The sequence below is a fragment of the Phasianus colchicus genome, chromosome 7 (assembly GCF_987193195.1).
Source record: "Phasianus colchicus chromosome 7, bPhaCol1.hap1.1, whole genome shotgun sequence".
Lineage (NCBI taxonomy): Eukaryota > Metazoa > Chordata > Aves > Galliformes > Phasianidae > Phasianus > Phasianus colchicus.
In genome coordinates, this window is record NC_143442.1 from 20,229,314 (window position 1) to 20,243,139 (window position 13,826).

At 36.0% G+C, this 13,826-nt stretch overlaps 1 protein-coding gene across 2 annotated transcripts in view; it reads right to left on the reverse strand.

The window, feature by feature from the left end:
• Window positions 1-2,410: 2,410 nt before the first annotated feature.
• SP3 (Sp3 transcription factor) overlaps window positions 2,411-13,826 on the reverse strand; it is a 31,551-nt gene continuing 20,135 nt past the window's right edge. For both annotated transcript variants that reach the window (XM_031599454.2, XM_031599455.2), the window contains 3 exons: window positions 11,104-11,296; window positions 4,752-4,948; window positions 2,411-4,196 (listed from right to left, as the gene is read on the reverse strand). In XM_031599454.2, coding sequence (XP_031455314.1) covers window positions 3,880-4,196; window positions 4,752-4,948; window positions 11,104-11,296 — 707 coding nt within the window. In that variant the 3' untranslated portion in view covers window positions 2,411-3,879. The remainder of the gene's footprint in view (window positions 4,197-4,751; window positions 4,949-11,103; window positions 11,297-13,826) is intronic.

The window sequence follows — 13,826 nt, forward strand, 5'->3', positions numbered from 1 at the left end:
ACAAAAGCTGAGACACCGTGCAAAATAAATAATTAACAGCACAGTTCTAAGTAACTAAATCTTTGGAATAAAAATAACAATAAAAAATAAATCAACCAAAGAAACAAACAAAAAACCATGTCAATTGGGAAGGTATAGTCACATTTTTGTAACTTAACTGCTGATTCCTTTTGGAGCAGTTTTTGAGACTGCACAGAGCACTTACACATCTAACTGTGATTCTAGCAGATGTCCTACAAACGTGGATCTTAGGAAAAATGTACCAGAATGTACTGCAGTAGTAATGAACAGCAATTCTAGAGCATCAAATGGTGGTAGTCTTTTTATAGAAAAGATAATCTGCCAGATAAGATCTGAGCCACATCTCTTCCACGCTTTTCACGAATGCATACCGTGCACTTCTGGTGGTGTTGGCAGTGGTAAAAAGCTGGAGGAAAGAGAGCCACATGTCATTCACTTTTAAAGAAACTAACAGCTACTTAACAGGTGACCGTTTTGTCCATGCCCTCACTCACTAATACCATAATTCATTAGAAAACATACCAGTTTTCCCAAAGTCACTGGGAAGGCTCACCCTAACTGATTCCAGAATCTCAGAATACCTCAAAACCAAAGCCTGATATTTCTTATTCAGAGGAGCTGAAAGAAGAGCTCTTCTGAGTCTCTTCTGAGAGAAAAATCTGTATCTTAAAACCAGAAAATGTGCTGTTCACAATTGTTTCATTCTCCCAAGAATCATGTTGCTTCTTGGCCTGGCAATAGCAATGATTAAAACCTTTTCTTTTCTGCAGGAATTGGTTGTACTTTGTAAATAACAAGGATCAAACCATTATATCACTCAGGAACAAGCCCAGAAATTCTTAGATTATAGCAAATGTATGTCCAGACCTTGTACTTACTGAAAATGAATACCCTGCTCTTGAAATAGAAATCATAAGCCTTTCAAGCTCATGCTGTTGCAGAACCAGTTCTAAGGTCTTTTTAATTAGCAATTTCATCAAGCTTCAAGAGATAAAACATCCAGAGACTACCATACAAAAAATCTATAACGAAAGCCTCCTATGAAAATAAGTACACAAAATGGTATAGATTTTACCAACAAGCAAGAAAAATGGCAAGCAAGCATCTTCAAGAATGCATGAAGAACTGTGATTCACAGATAAGCTCAGAAAGTCTTCTACAGACGGCACAATTTTTGATGTGGTATCAAATGACTGGCATCCTTAGTGCTAGGGATGAGCAGAGACCTTTCGAAAGTCATTACACGTGGAAACACAGCAGCATTCTTGAATATAAGCACCATGGCTGCAAGCCACTAGCCAGATGGCCCTCATACCGTAGGCTTTCCGTCAGGTTTTACCAACACTTTTCCAGTTTCTTTCTTCCAAAACTTTTACCTTTCAAAGCTACATAGCAACAAAATATTCTTTTAAACTGTCTCCACCTAAAATGCTCTGTGAACTAAACAGCTATTAGAAACCAAACCCACTCCACCTACCTAAAGGAGGTGGATTCAGAGAACATTAAAATATTCACAGCATCAGTGGAACGGTGCAGGTTTAAGCAGAACTGTCTCATCTCCTATGCCTGCTCTTCTGCCTTCTTCCCAACCAATTCCACTCTCTCTTTTTATTAAATAGAAGATTAAACTGATGGTGAATTAACTCTATTTTCCCTGTATCTGTCAAATCCTGTTTCTCTGAGTCTCAAAAGATTTGCATTTATTTTTTCTTCCATTACACTGCAAATGCAGAAAACCCTCCTTTCATGACTTTTCCAGTTCTCCTCAGCTAAGCTTATCTGCCTTATCTTAAATTATCCTAGTCTGTTCTTTGGCAGTTTGATACTTCAAGACGTTAGGCTGCTTTTGTCACAAATACAAGCTTTACACCTTCATCCTAGCACCAAATGCAACAATTAGTCTCTTTGTCTCAGTTCTCACTGGTCCTTCTTTCTCCAACAAAAACTTTCACCTCAATCTTCCAGCTTCGTTTTTTAAGCTTACAGGCTTTCTCCCCTTGTACTTACTATTTCTTCCCATGCTTTAAGCAAAAGGCCATTGCAATTCTTATATACAGTTCACCATGAAGTCTGTATGTACTGTTCTATTTAAGCATCGTGGGATCTCCATGCAACTTTCTATAGGATAGGGCCTATATTTTCTTCATGCTCTACTCATCCCAATGACAAAGCACAGACCCTCCAGTATAGTACCTGAATGCCTGGGCACTCATGTACTAGAAAGAGGTGATATCTTAGCATCTCTGCACCCATGAGGAAAGGAAACACCATTTTTATTTCCCACTACCTATTCCCTACCATCTGAAAAAAGAAAATATCCCAGGCAATTAAGATACATTACGAAATTACACCTTATCTGTTAAAGAAAGAAGTACAGTAAACTCAAGTCAAAAGAAAAAAAAATAGTGTTTTATTAACTACCACACTGTTATAATACACTTTAAACGTACAATAAGGTAGCCTTTAAATTTGAGGTGGTTTTAAGAATAACAAATGAACAGATTTCCAAATGTTTGTAAATAGGTGAACTGCAGTAATTATTGTTGTACATTTTTGGAAAATGATATAGCACTTATAGACTGGCTATATAACTTCATTTTGTACATTTTCTATAATTGAAAATATAAACAGTAATTAAAAAAAGAAAATTCAGCATAATAAAAAACATATATGTTTATCAGTTAAATGTACTGGATACATACAATTTTTAAGGGAAGAAGCAAAAAAGGAAAGATGGCTGATATTTAAATGCAGATTGACTAACCAAAAACTAAACAACAAACAAATAAAAACCTCATAAAACCCCTAGTTCACTATGACTATATCCATATGTTTAGGAGTACTGTCAATATGGAAGTGATCTTTCCGTTGTACTTGCATATGTTATATTTTACTGGTAATTTACATGATGGCTTTTAAGGCCCTGGCAGACAGATGATTTTGGAAAAAGATTTGATAAAAATCACTGCTGAGACGCAATACACCTTATTTTTGGTCCTCCAATGTTCAAGAGAAGGGATATACTTCACTATAACATTTGCCTTACCACCCAAATGCCTCAACCTATACATACCTTTTTTTTTTTTTTTTTTAAACATTTTAAGTTTTTTTTAACATTGGTTATATTGCCCACCTTGGTTATTGAAAGAATATTAACAAGACATCATTTTGGCAAATTAAATCTTAAACATGGCTTTTCAATAGGATTTAAAAGGTGACTATCCCTAGAGTTCCATGTTAAAATGTAGTTTTCAAAATCTTACAAGAGTAATGCTTAAAATATTGTACATAGTTAACCTAATTAAAATAATTAGCTTCAAAATGACAAGTTGATGAGCTAAGTAAAGCCTACACTATGTAACATTTGCTTGGAAACTTGATTTGTCAGTTATGCATAATAAAAATTCCAGTCATCAAGAAAATTACAAAATTTCTTTTATCATAACATGATTTCTTTTCACTCATCAACTTCTTTTATCTTACAATAGATAAATACCAACATGTTCTCATTTTTTTTTTTAATTTTTTTTACACTAAACCACACAGGATTGATGCATTTGGTTAGACTACCATTTTACCATTTCCATCGTTAAATTCTTTTTTTTTTTTTAATATAACTTGGTAAAATTTCATCTCTTCTAGATTCCAAAAGTACCTACAAAACCCATGCAATTTTACCATTTTAATATACTATGGAATATCATACAAAGTAAGGCATTTCAGTGTCATGTATAACCAAGTTACTGTCAATCCAAAAATTTCTGCACATCAATAAAAAGATATCTAAGAACTTAGGAACAATATTCTTCTCACTACTGTATAAAAATAACCACAATTAATAGGTATCTTGTGTAATATTTACTCCATTGTCTCGTTTCCCGAAACTGTGACAAGCTGTAAAGGTATTTCAGTGTTGGTAAGAATATCTTGATTGCTGGTGCCAGATGTATTAACAGTTCCTATTCCTGAAACAGAACCTTGTTGAATATTTGCAAGGATAAGTGTTGTTCCTCCTGCAGTAATCAAAGTATCATCAGATGTTGCTTCTACTGATGCCAGCACTGTACTGCTGGAGTGAATACCTTTCTTATTCTGGTGTGTTTTAATGTGTTTGGCAAGGTGGTCACTTCTCATAAAGCGTTTTGAACATTCCGGACAGACAAATTTCTTCTCACCTGTTACACAAGACAAAAAAAGACAAAAGGAGAAATATGAACTCTGCATTCCAGTATCTCTAATAGGTGCTCTAAACAAGAAACTAGAAGATCTATATGATGCACCATCACGTGTTCTCTCTTGATTTCCTGAATTATACATAAATCCCCTGGACACCTAGCCCTCCATTTTCTTTTCTTTCTGCTTTAAAAAAGAAAAAAGAAAAAAAAACAAACAAAAAAAAAAAACTAAAACAAAACAAAACCACAACAGCTCTCATCCAGTTCAAGCAAATGAAACTCATTGTTGAACCTGAATCAAAGTATTTTGATTAAGGTAATTTAAATATTAAGTGTCAGTTCTGAATCAGTAAGGTTGCTGTTTTTCCTCCTCAGACCTACCAAAATGTACACCTAAAGAAACCCAAAGCATCCAATATTAGTTGATTTTAGAAGTACTGTACTACATAAAAAATCAATCCAATCCAAAGATCTGTTTTCTTCTTAAAACCTATTTATCCAAGCCCTTCCATGACACTTCTGTAGTAAAAGGTTCCAGAATCAAAGATTGGAAACCTGTATGTGTTCTTCGGTGTCGCTGAAGCTCATCGCTGCGAGTGAACCTTTTGCCACAGAACATCCAATTACAAACAAATGGACGCTCTCCAGAATGCCAGCGGAGATGAGCTCTCAAATGTGAAGTCTTCCCATATACTTTGCCACACCCTGGTATGTGACAAATGTGTTGCTTCTTTTTTCCCAAATTGGAACCTCTGTTAAAAAAAAAAAAAAAAAAAAAGTGAATTTATATATTCTGATCTCCTAAACAGTGGCGTAAGAGTAAGTGAGGTTAGATATTCCAACATCTGCAAACAAATCTGAGCAGTTTCTTTTTTTTTGTTTCAAATAAGAAGTACGCTCCACAAGAAGGTGGAACTAAATTCTATAGTGACATCCCGCAAACTATAAATTCAACAGCATGTAAAGGTTAGGTACTAGAAATGTAATCTTGACTGAACATACATGTTTATAAAATTGGAAATAACATCATTACAGCAGTTTGTACTACTTTGATGTTGAAGTGCTCATATTTTAAATTTATCCCAATTTCAGTTTTGGCAAAAACAAACAAACAAACAACTGCAATTGCCAAAAGGGAAACTAGAGATTTTGGCAACTGGGAGGAGAACAGATGGGACTTTTGGCATCTTGGGGAAACTCGAGAAGCAGTTTGGGGTTGCAGAATAAGCATCCTAAAGCTGTGTATTTCCACTACAGGAGTGGCAGTGAGATTATTGATTTTGCTGATATTTACATTAATTCCTTGGTATTTCAGAAATAAAATTCTTAACAATTAATACATCATTAACAGACAGTATAATCCAGACTCCTGAGCTTGATGCCTACTTTAAGATGCTTCCTAACTGAAATACTAAGTGATTGATTAAGAATAAGCACCTAATACAAAATATTCAGATTTTATTTTAAATAAAACCACCTGAGAGATTAGAGCTTACGAAGACCTAGAGAAAGAGACTACTCCAGCCAGTGGAAGGCTGTTGCTGAAAGGCACACTCCAGTGAACAGATCTGGCTGACAGTGCAGCTATACTAATGGTAAATTCTTGTACAAAGGAGGAGACTGAAAAATGCAGCTAAGCATCATGCCACCTTATTAATCAGCAATGTTAACCTCTAACAGCTTAAGTGCATTCTAAAAATCACACTGGCACTCCTTCCTCCATGACTGGTTATAGAATTTTTAGTGGCCTCTCCAGGACATTTTTTTTCCTTACATTACAATGCTCCACTTCCACTCAATTGTCTAGTACCTGATGGAATTGCCAAGCAACCATGAAATCCAGATTCTCATCAATGAATTCAGAGCATCTCTGTTTTACATCTAATGTCATCTAATGATGACATAAGAGATTCTGCTAATCTCTTTTTTTGTTACTGCCCTACATCCAAGGCCTTACAGAAAGTTCATGCGTCTTTTCTAGCTTGTTTATAAATTTCTTGCAAACAATGCTCTGACATCTGACCTAATATCTTAAGCTCTTCCATCATAATTATACTGGTATTTGCTTGACAATGTGTTTTTTTTTTTTCTCTTCAAAAGTCCCAAGAGAAGATCACTTACTGGATGAAACATTGCCTTTTTTACATCTTCTACTGCAACTAAAATGTCCATTTTTGGTAACATATGCTACTTCTAAACTGTCATGTTCATACTCTTCCCTGGGCTCCCCTCAAGTCAAGACTGAAAAATAAAATCAACTCTAATGTCAGACATTTAGCTTTGCACAGTGCCACCTACACAAAATCTCAATATTCATAAGCTGAAGATCAGCCAATCTCAAAGATATTTAACAAAATGTCTTTAGATTGCCCCGTTTTCTAATTTCTCAGCTTCTGCATCACACAAAAGTCAGAAGTTCCAGAAGCATTTATCCTGCAGCACAAATCACCCCACTCTCCAGACTCCAGGGGAAAAAAAAAAAAAATGTAATCCTCCTTTTGTCCCACTGCAACCAGATGGCCAGTTCTTGGGCTCATTTCTCATTCATCTCATGTTTAAGTTCTTGACAGTCCTTCTTCAGGTCTTCTTGTTTTGGCTCAAAACATCCAGTAACTGTGTAGCTGACTTCTGTGGCAACATAGATAAGCACACCTACATCTCTTCTCCATTCTAAGATCTTGGTAACTTGAAGATTTCCCCAAAGAATCCCGCTATCCTGCATCTTGGAGTAGGACAGGCAATGAAATGCTAAGAAGTCTCTGTGAATTATAGCAAAATGTATTTCTACATCAGAATATATTTCTGTATACAGATTTTTTTTTTAATATTTGGATATTTTATCCTTGCATGTTCTCCAAGTATGTTCTACTCTTTCCTTCCACAGTCACAGAATCATTTGAGTTGGAAAGGATCCTTAAAGGCCATTTAGTCCAACCCCCCTGCAATGAAAGGGACACCTACAGCTACATGAGGTTGCTAGAGCCCTGTCCAGCCTGAGCTAGAAGGTCTTCAAGGATGGGGCTTCCACCACATATCTGGGCAACTTGTGCCAGTGCCAATTACTTGCACAGTAACTTGTGCAAGTATTTTTTATACTCTATATAACATGGTATATAAATGTGGCACAAATCATATAAAATAACAACCAATGTTTGTTAAAGTAACTAAGAGTCCAAAGTCAATCATTCAAAGTTGCTAAACTGAACCTTCAGTCTGGACTGAAGGAAATCAAGGTTCAGCTCACAGTCAGCTCAGGTGATAGAGCATATGTAATTCTGAGCACACCACCTAATGTGAGGGAATTCTGATGGACACCCTGAAGTCCAAAGCAAAGGAAAGGTTCAGAAGTCACAGAATGAAACGCACAAGACTACTGTGAATGAGTCACTGAGTGTACTTACAGAGTTTCAGATAGGCATCTGCACGTTTGCTTCATGTGTGCTCTAAAGTGACTGGATATGAGCCAAATTATGTCTGGACACTCTGCAGCTGTGACAGCCTGGCACCATGCCCTAACATGGTTGTACTAAGAGGCCTTTCTTGCTGCACTGGCCAAGAACCATCATCACCAAGTAAAAAGACTCAGACCTACCCTTCAACTGGAGTCTTCAAATCAGTTAACATCTAAGTATTTTTCATGGCACATTTTAGCTTTATAAAGATCAGAAACTACAACTCCCAGTAGCCATACAGAATGCAATGGTTTCAACAGGAAATACCTTCATCTACTTAAGAAACCAGACTTTTGTCCAGGAGTATTTCTAGGAGTAACATTAAGTATTTCAAGAGTAAAACAAAGGCTTTGTAGTTATTTTAAAAATGTGTATTTTAGAGTTACATACCTGAAATGGTACTCAGAAGCACTGTTCCTCTATAGATCCAGACAGTAGTAGTCACATCTCAGTGTAATTCCAGATGGAATTAAGAGATAGTGAAATTTCCACCTGACTTCCAACAAACTAACTGTAAGCTTAAGACAGTCCATTTGGGATCAGTCATCCTCCAAGGCTTATCTCTCTCTCTGACCATCCCCTAACTACTACATATGCTTGAAGCTATAAGGTTTTAATTTACACATCCACTACACCACCCTCTTTATTTCCTATCTTCTCTGCTAAGTACAATAACTAACAGTGGCTCTCTACTTCACCAAACTGGTACAAACATAAATCCTCTGAAGGCTGCAATGTGTTCTAATTCTTTACTGAGAGTAAAAAAAAAACAAACACCAAAACAATAAAATAAAGACAAAAAAACAAAAACCCGCAGAGAAAAACAACCCTCAATTCTCCTTTGCTCCCCCCAAAAAGGCAAGAAATGCCAAAACTACAACTACACAAAAGATGAAATTATGATGAGTTCTGTATATGCGAAGCCATGTAGTCTTTTCCTACCTCATTCAGTGCACTGATGGATTTGAGGGACAGTATTCATCAAGTGAACGACCATTCAGCTTTTTCATGCTGATTTAATCCGTTTTCCTCATCTTACTCTTAACATACTATTTAAATATCTTAGAATTATTAGTTTCCCGTGTGTTTCTGTTGCAAATCATAATGCATATGCACAAGCAATTAAATTAATGTTTCAGAGTATCTTTGGCATTTGCCAACTTCCAACTTTTCAGTTTTGTAACTTTAACATCATTTTAACAACACTAAGTGCTATCTCAGAAAAAAAATTATGAAAGCAAATGTTCTATTGCTTAAAACTCTAGAAATCATCAACAGAGAGACCAAACAGAACTTCAAATTCCAGCACCAGAGGTAAAGGAACAAAGGTAGGAGCTACAGAACACTATCGATGTATACCAAAGAGGGAAAAACACATTCCTCTGATGGGTTTTATTCCTTTTTGCCAGACTCTGAAGGAGTTCTGATGGGAAGTACATTCTGATGAGAAAGTTACTCCAGCAGCTGTAGGCATTTTCGCACTTTTTCTGCCTCCCAACCATTGGCTCCTTCCCTATCCATTTCCTATTACATTCCTAATTCTTCTCAGATCCTGACTTCTTGTCCTACTTTTCTGCTTACTTTGGATGTTTGATGTGTCCCAGTCCTTCCTTAAACAGTGATTATAGATCCTTATCTATCTCGCCTCTGCCCTAAATCTGGCTTCAACTCCTTCCCCAATTCCAAAATGAGTTTCAGTCAGACTTCTCCAGACTTTATCAGAACCATCTCTCAGCAAGATTTTTTCTCTGGAGCTTCAACTTTAAAATCTGGTGTCATAGTAACTCCATTTAGGAGTAAGAGAATTTTGAAGTACAGATATATCTAAATTAAAGCCACTCCAACCTGGAATAGAGTGTGAGAAAAATGGATGATGCGAAACCCCTACAGTTTATAGGAGCTTTTGTATGTAACATTGTCAGTTTTCTCCTAGACTGAAGCAAATCTCAATCCAAGCTGTCCCTTGAGCAGATCTTTAGAGTAGAGCCAATCATCACGAAGAACTTAGGAATGTCTGTGCCAGGTTTCAATGGATTACATATAGGAATTCAACAAAAAAAGCTAATGTATAAAGATTCTATGACTGTAGCTACAGACTGTAACCACCAATAAATCCATTGGTTATGAAAACATATGAAAGTGATTTTGTCTTACCATAGAATCACAGAATCACCAACATTGAAAAAGACCTCCAAGATTATCTAGTCCAATCATCCACCAGCCACTAATATTTCCCCACTAAACCACATCCCTTGGTGCAACGTCTAAACTACATTTCTTAAACACCTCCAGGGACAGTGACTCAACCATCTCACTGGGCAGCCCATTCCAGCTCCTGACCACACTCTTTCAGAAAAGGAATTTTTCCTAATATCCAACCTGAACCATGAAGTGTCTTAAAAAAAATTTTTACTCAACATGGCTGCCTAACATATTACCTCTTTATACTTGAAAAGAAAGTATCTACAACATATAGAAAAAAAAAAAAAAGACTAGACAATAGAAATATTTAGTGAGCACTTATTTTAAATGGTGGTCAAACTCCCAGGCTCAAAGCAGAGCCAATGAGCTCACAGCAAACATGGCAACATTTGCTCCAGCTCTTTCACAGTACTCACAAAACCAAGACTTCCATTTTATATAACAATGTATTATCAAAATGAACATATTTTAGTCTACTGCAAAGAAGTCTTTGCACAATTACATCAAACACAGTTAGGCTAAATATTTTCCACTTGTAAATGGCACATAATAGCCCCACTTCTCATATCCATAATCAATATGTTTGAAATGAAGTGTTTTAAAATAAAATCTTGCTAAGAAAGAAGAGCTGAAGAATACTTTCATGATAAAACAGGCTCCTCGAGAGCCCTGCAGTCTTATGCCAATAAAAACTTAGTGTTTGTATTTGCCCTACCTACAATAAATTTCACTGAAAACAATCAGTCAATTAAAAAAAGTTATTTAGATCTAATATACAATCCTGTTTTTTCCTTAGGAAACTAAGAAGAAAACCAAGATAGCTGTTTTTACAACACTCCAAAGCAATCAAACTGAAAAAAAAGCTCAATCAGTGAGGAAATGCAGGAACATGTTGTTTAATCAAGCCCTTGACATATGATAGGAATCCAATCACAGATGTACATATTCCAAAATACTTCATTTTCGTATTATTTAGAGCTACATTCCACTCTCCTCATTTGTACTAGATGGCATCTAACTCTAGATTTTTCCAGTTGATCTTAATGGAGAGAAGATGGAATAATCTCTCCTTCCATCTACTAGCCCAGAAACAAATGTAGCAGTCCTTCAGGGCATAAGCTCTTTTGCATAAACCCATAGTTTTCTCTTGTAGCCAACTGTTGTTAACTAACTCCTTTTTTTCCTCACTATTTGTTTTCCTCACTACTTGTTTTCATCATTACATGCATTGTATCACACTGCAAGTTACATACCTTCCACCACCTTCTTTGCAGTTGGGACATGTGCAAGCTACTCGTCGCAGTCTTTTTCCCTCTTGATGTGGTTGGTCCCCTTCCTCATCTACCACCTGTACTCTCAAATGTGTTAGATCATTGGTATTCAATGTAGAATCACCGCTGAGCTGCCACTCTTCTGGATCAGGCTCCTCTTCTTTAATCCTAATATCTGAAGAAAAGATGAAACACAGATGTGTAAGTAGCCCATTAACTAGAGAAAGAAACCATAATGATCAAATCTTTTTACTGTTAAGAGTGTTATGTCAGTCAAATGTCAACGTACTTTATTGCATACTGACATTGCTTCTGTGCCCCTGTAACCTGCAAAATATTTTAGTTTATCTTGCTATACATCTCAAAGTTGAAGACATGCTGTAACAAAGTATTAAACTTCAAATATGAACAATCCCTGGTACATAATGCTGTCACCTGGAGGATTCTGGTTGCCTGAAAGATAGGAAAACCTGAGTAACAAGAGGTTGGACAGAGGTTAAAAATGAAACGCATTAAAAAAGGAAATGCATTTTTCAGTTGAGCTTGAGTAACTAGTTAAATTTCTACAGGACTTCTCAGTTAATGTGACATATAGACACCCTTTAGAGCTGATCTTTAAAATTTTTCAGTATGCACTGCAACAAATAAAATAAAACAATAAATTAAATAAAAAGTTTTGACCTAAAAAAAGACTAAGATACCTAAGGAAAACAAACAACGAAAAATCACTCCTTTGTCCCCTTTTCCCCTTCTCATCTCAAATTTAAAGTAAAAGAAGATTAAACAACTATTCACAGAGAAGAAAACATTCAGGGAAGAATGTTGTTCAGCATTAGAAAGAAGTAAACAAAGTACAAACTACTTTAAGGTTATTTTGAGCTAGTAGGTCAACGTAAGTCTTTGCACTTTCATGAATACAAAGGTCTCTCAAGTTTCAATTCAGAGGATGCATATTCACAAGCACATGAACTCTGCCTCTCCATCCCAAACAAGCATCTACATATTCCTAAAATAGTGCATGCCTCAGGAAAAAAGAGAGTATTTTACAAGTCTTTCATCTCACCTCACCTAAAACATGGGTGGAAAAATCAAGTCCAAATCTGAAACCCATCAGGCAAAACTTACAAGTCCAATCTGAACATTCAAAGCTAAGCGTTGGTCGGAAGTATTTAATCCATCTAAAAAGTAGAAGACTACACTCATGTCATTAAAACACAAAATTCCATGCTCTACTTTCTACCATCACTATGATGGTAGCTGAACATAAACATCACATAACTTTTTGATTTGTAACATAAAATAAACAGAACAATCTCAAAGAATAAGTGTTAAATATTGTATTTAATACCATCAACAGGTAACGAGCAGCTATCAGCTGTTGCTTGGAGCGTTCTTTCTAAACAGCTACACACAGCTACAGAGCATTTATTCCGTCTAATCCAAGAACCAATTACAATATCACAGTATCCCGTGAGACAACTATTTTAACGAATTTACATTTTAATAGGAACATCTTTTCCCCTTCAGAAACTCCTCTGGGTTTCCAATGAGTACAAAGCCTAAATTCGGATTTACAAAAACAAATGAAAACAGTTTCTAAAATGTCATTTTACATAAAAAGCTGAACCCAGCCCTTTCTCAGTTCGCACTGCAGTTTGGTTTGGTTTTGTTGTGTTGTTTTTTGTTTTTTTTGTTGTTTTTTTTTTCCCCAGTGAAAATGATTAGCCACTGCCCAAGACTAGTACGAATGCAAGCCATGAAATGTTTGGATCTCTTCTCTTGTTTTTCCTCTTTTCCTTGAAGCCTCCAAGTAAAGACCATACATCTTTCTAAATGCATTTAGAGACTGATTACTCTGCAGAAGTGACTCTATTAATAAACATGTAGGTTTTCATCCTCAACTCTAACTCCTCTCAAACACTGAAACCTTAACCGAGCACCGTGGCAATCCTAAACTCTTTCTGGAATCAGTGCCGCAGCTATCATCTCTACAATGAAGCCAAAGCTGAACAAATTGTATTATGAAACAACAAAAACTATGCTGGATCAGATCATAACAGACATCCTGTCCCTGTAAAGATGAGAAAATAAATTTATGATAAAATATTTAAAAAATAATAATTACCCAGCCTACCTTCCCAGTCACCTCCAGCACTCCTTTAGAGACAAAGGATGCAGCTACACAAAAAATCCATTTGGTGCCAATAAGGCTTCAATCCACTCCTTCCTAACATCATGGACTGTCTTGCTTTTAATTGCATGCATATATTAATTTGAAAAGAAATGCAAGGCTTTGAGCTGTGGGAATCCAACAGCTAGCACACTTACTTTTGCTGACTCTTTGTGTGTGTAGTAACATAGCAGAACTACTGCAGAAAGCATTTGCATTGTCTAAAGTCACCTGCACACTAACTGAGCTTTACCACTACAGTAAGAAGCTCACTATTTCAGACTGCAACACAACTATCTTTCGTGTGAAAGGTACAAATCTAACTCTTGAATCAACAGAGAAAAAGATACTTATAAATACCTCAGAAGTGATATATTCTTAATAGGCACTAAGAAACCAAAAAAAAAAAAAAAAAAGATTATTAAACATACCAATAGATGGACTTAAGGCATCTTCAGGAAAAGGCAAAAGCCTCACTGACTCTGATACAACTGGGCACATAACAGGAATTCAAATACACTGAGGTGGTAAGGCT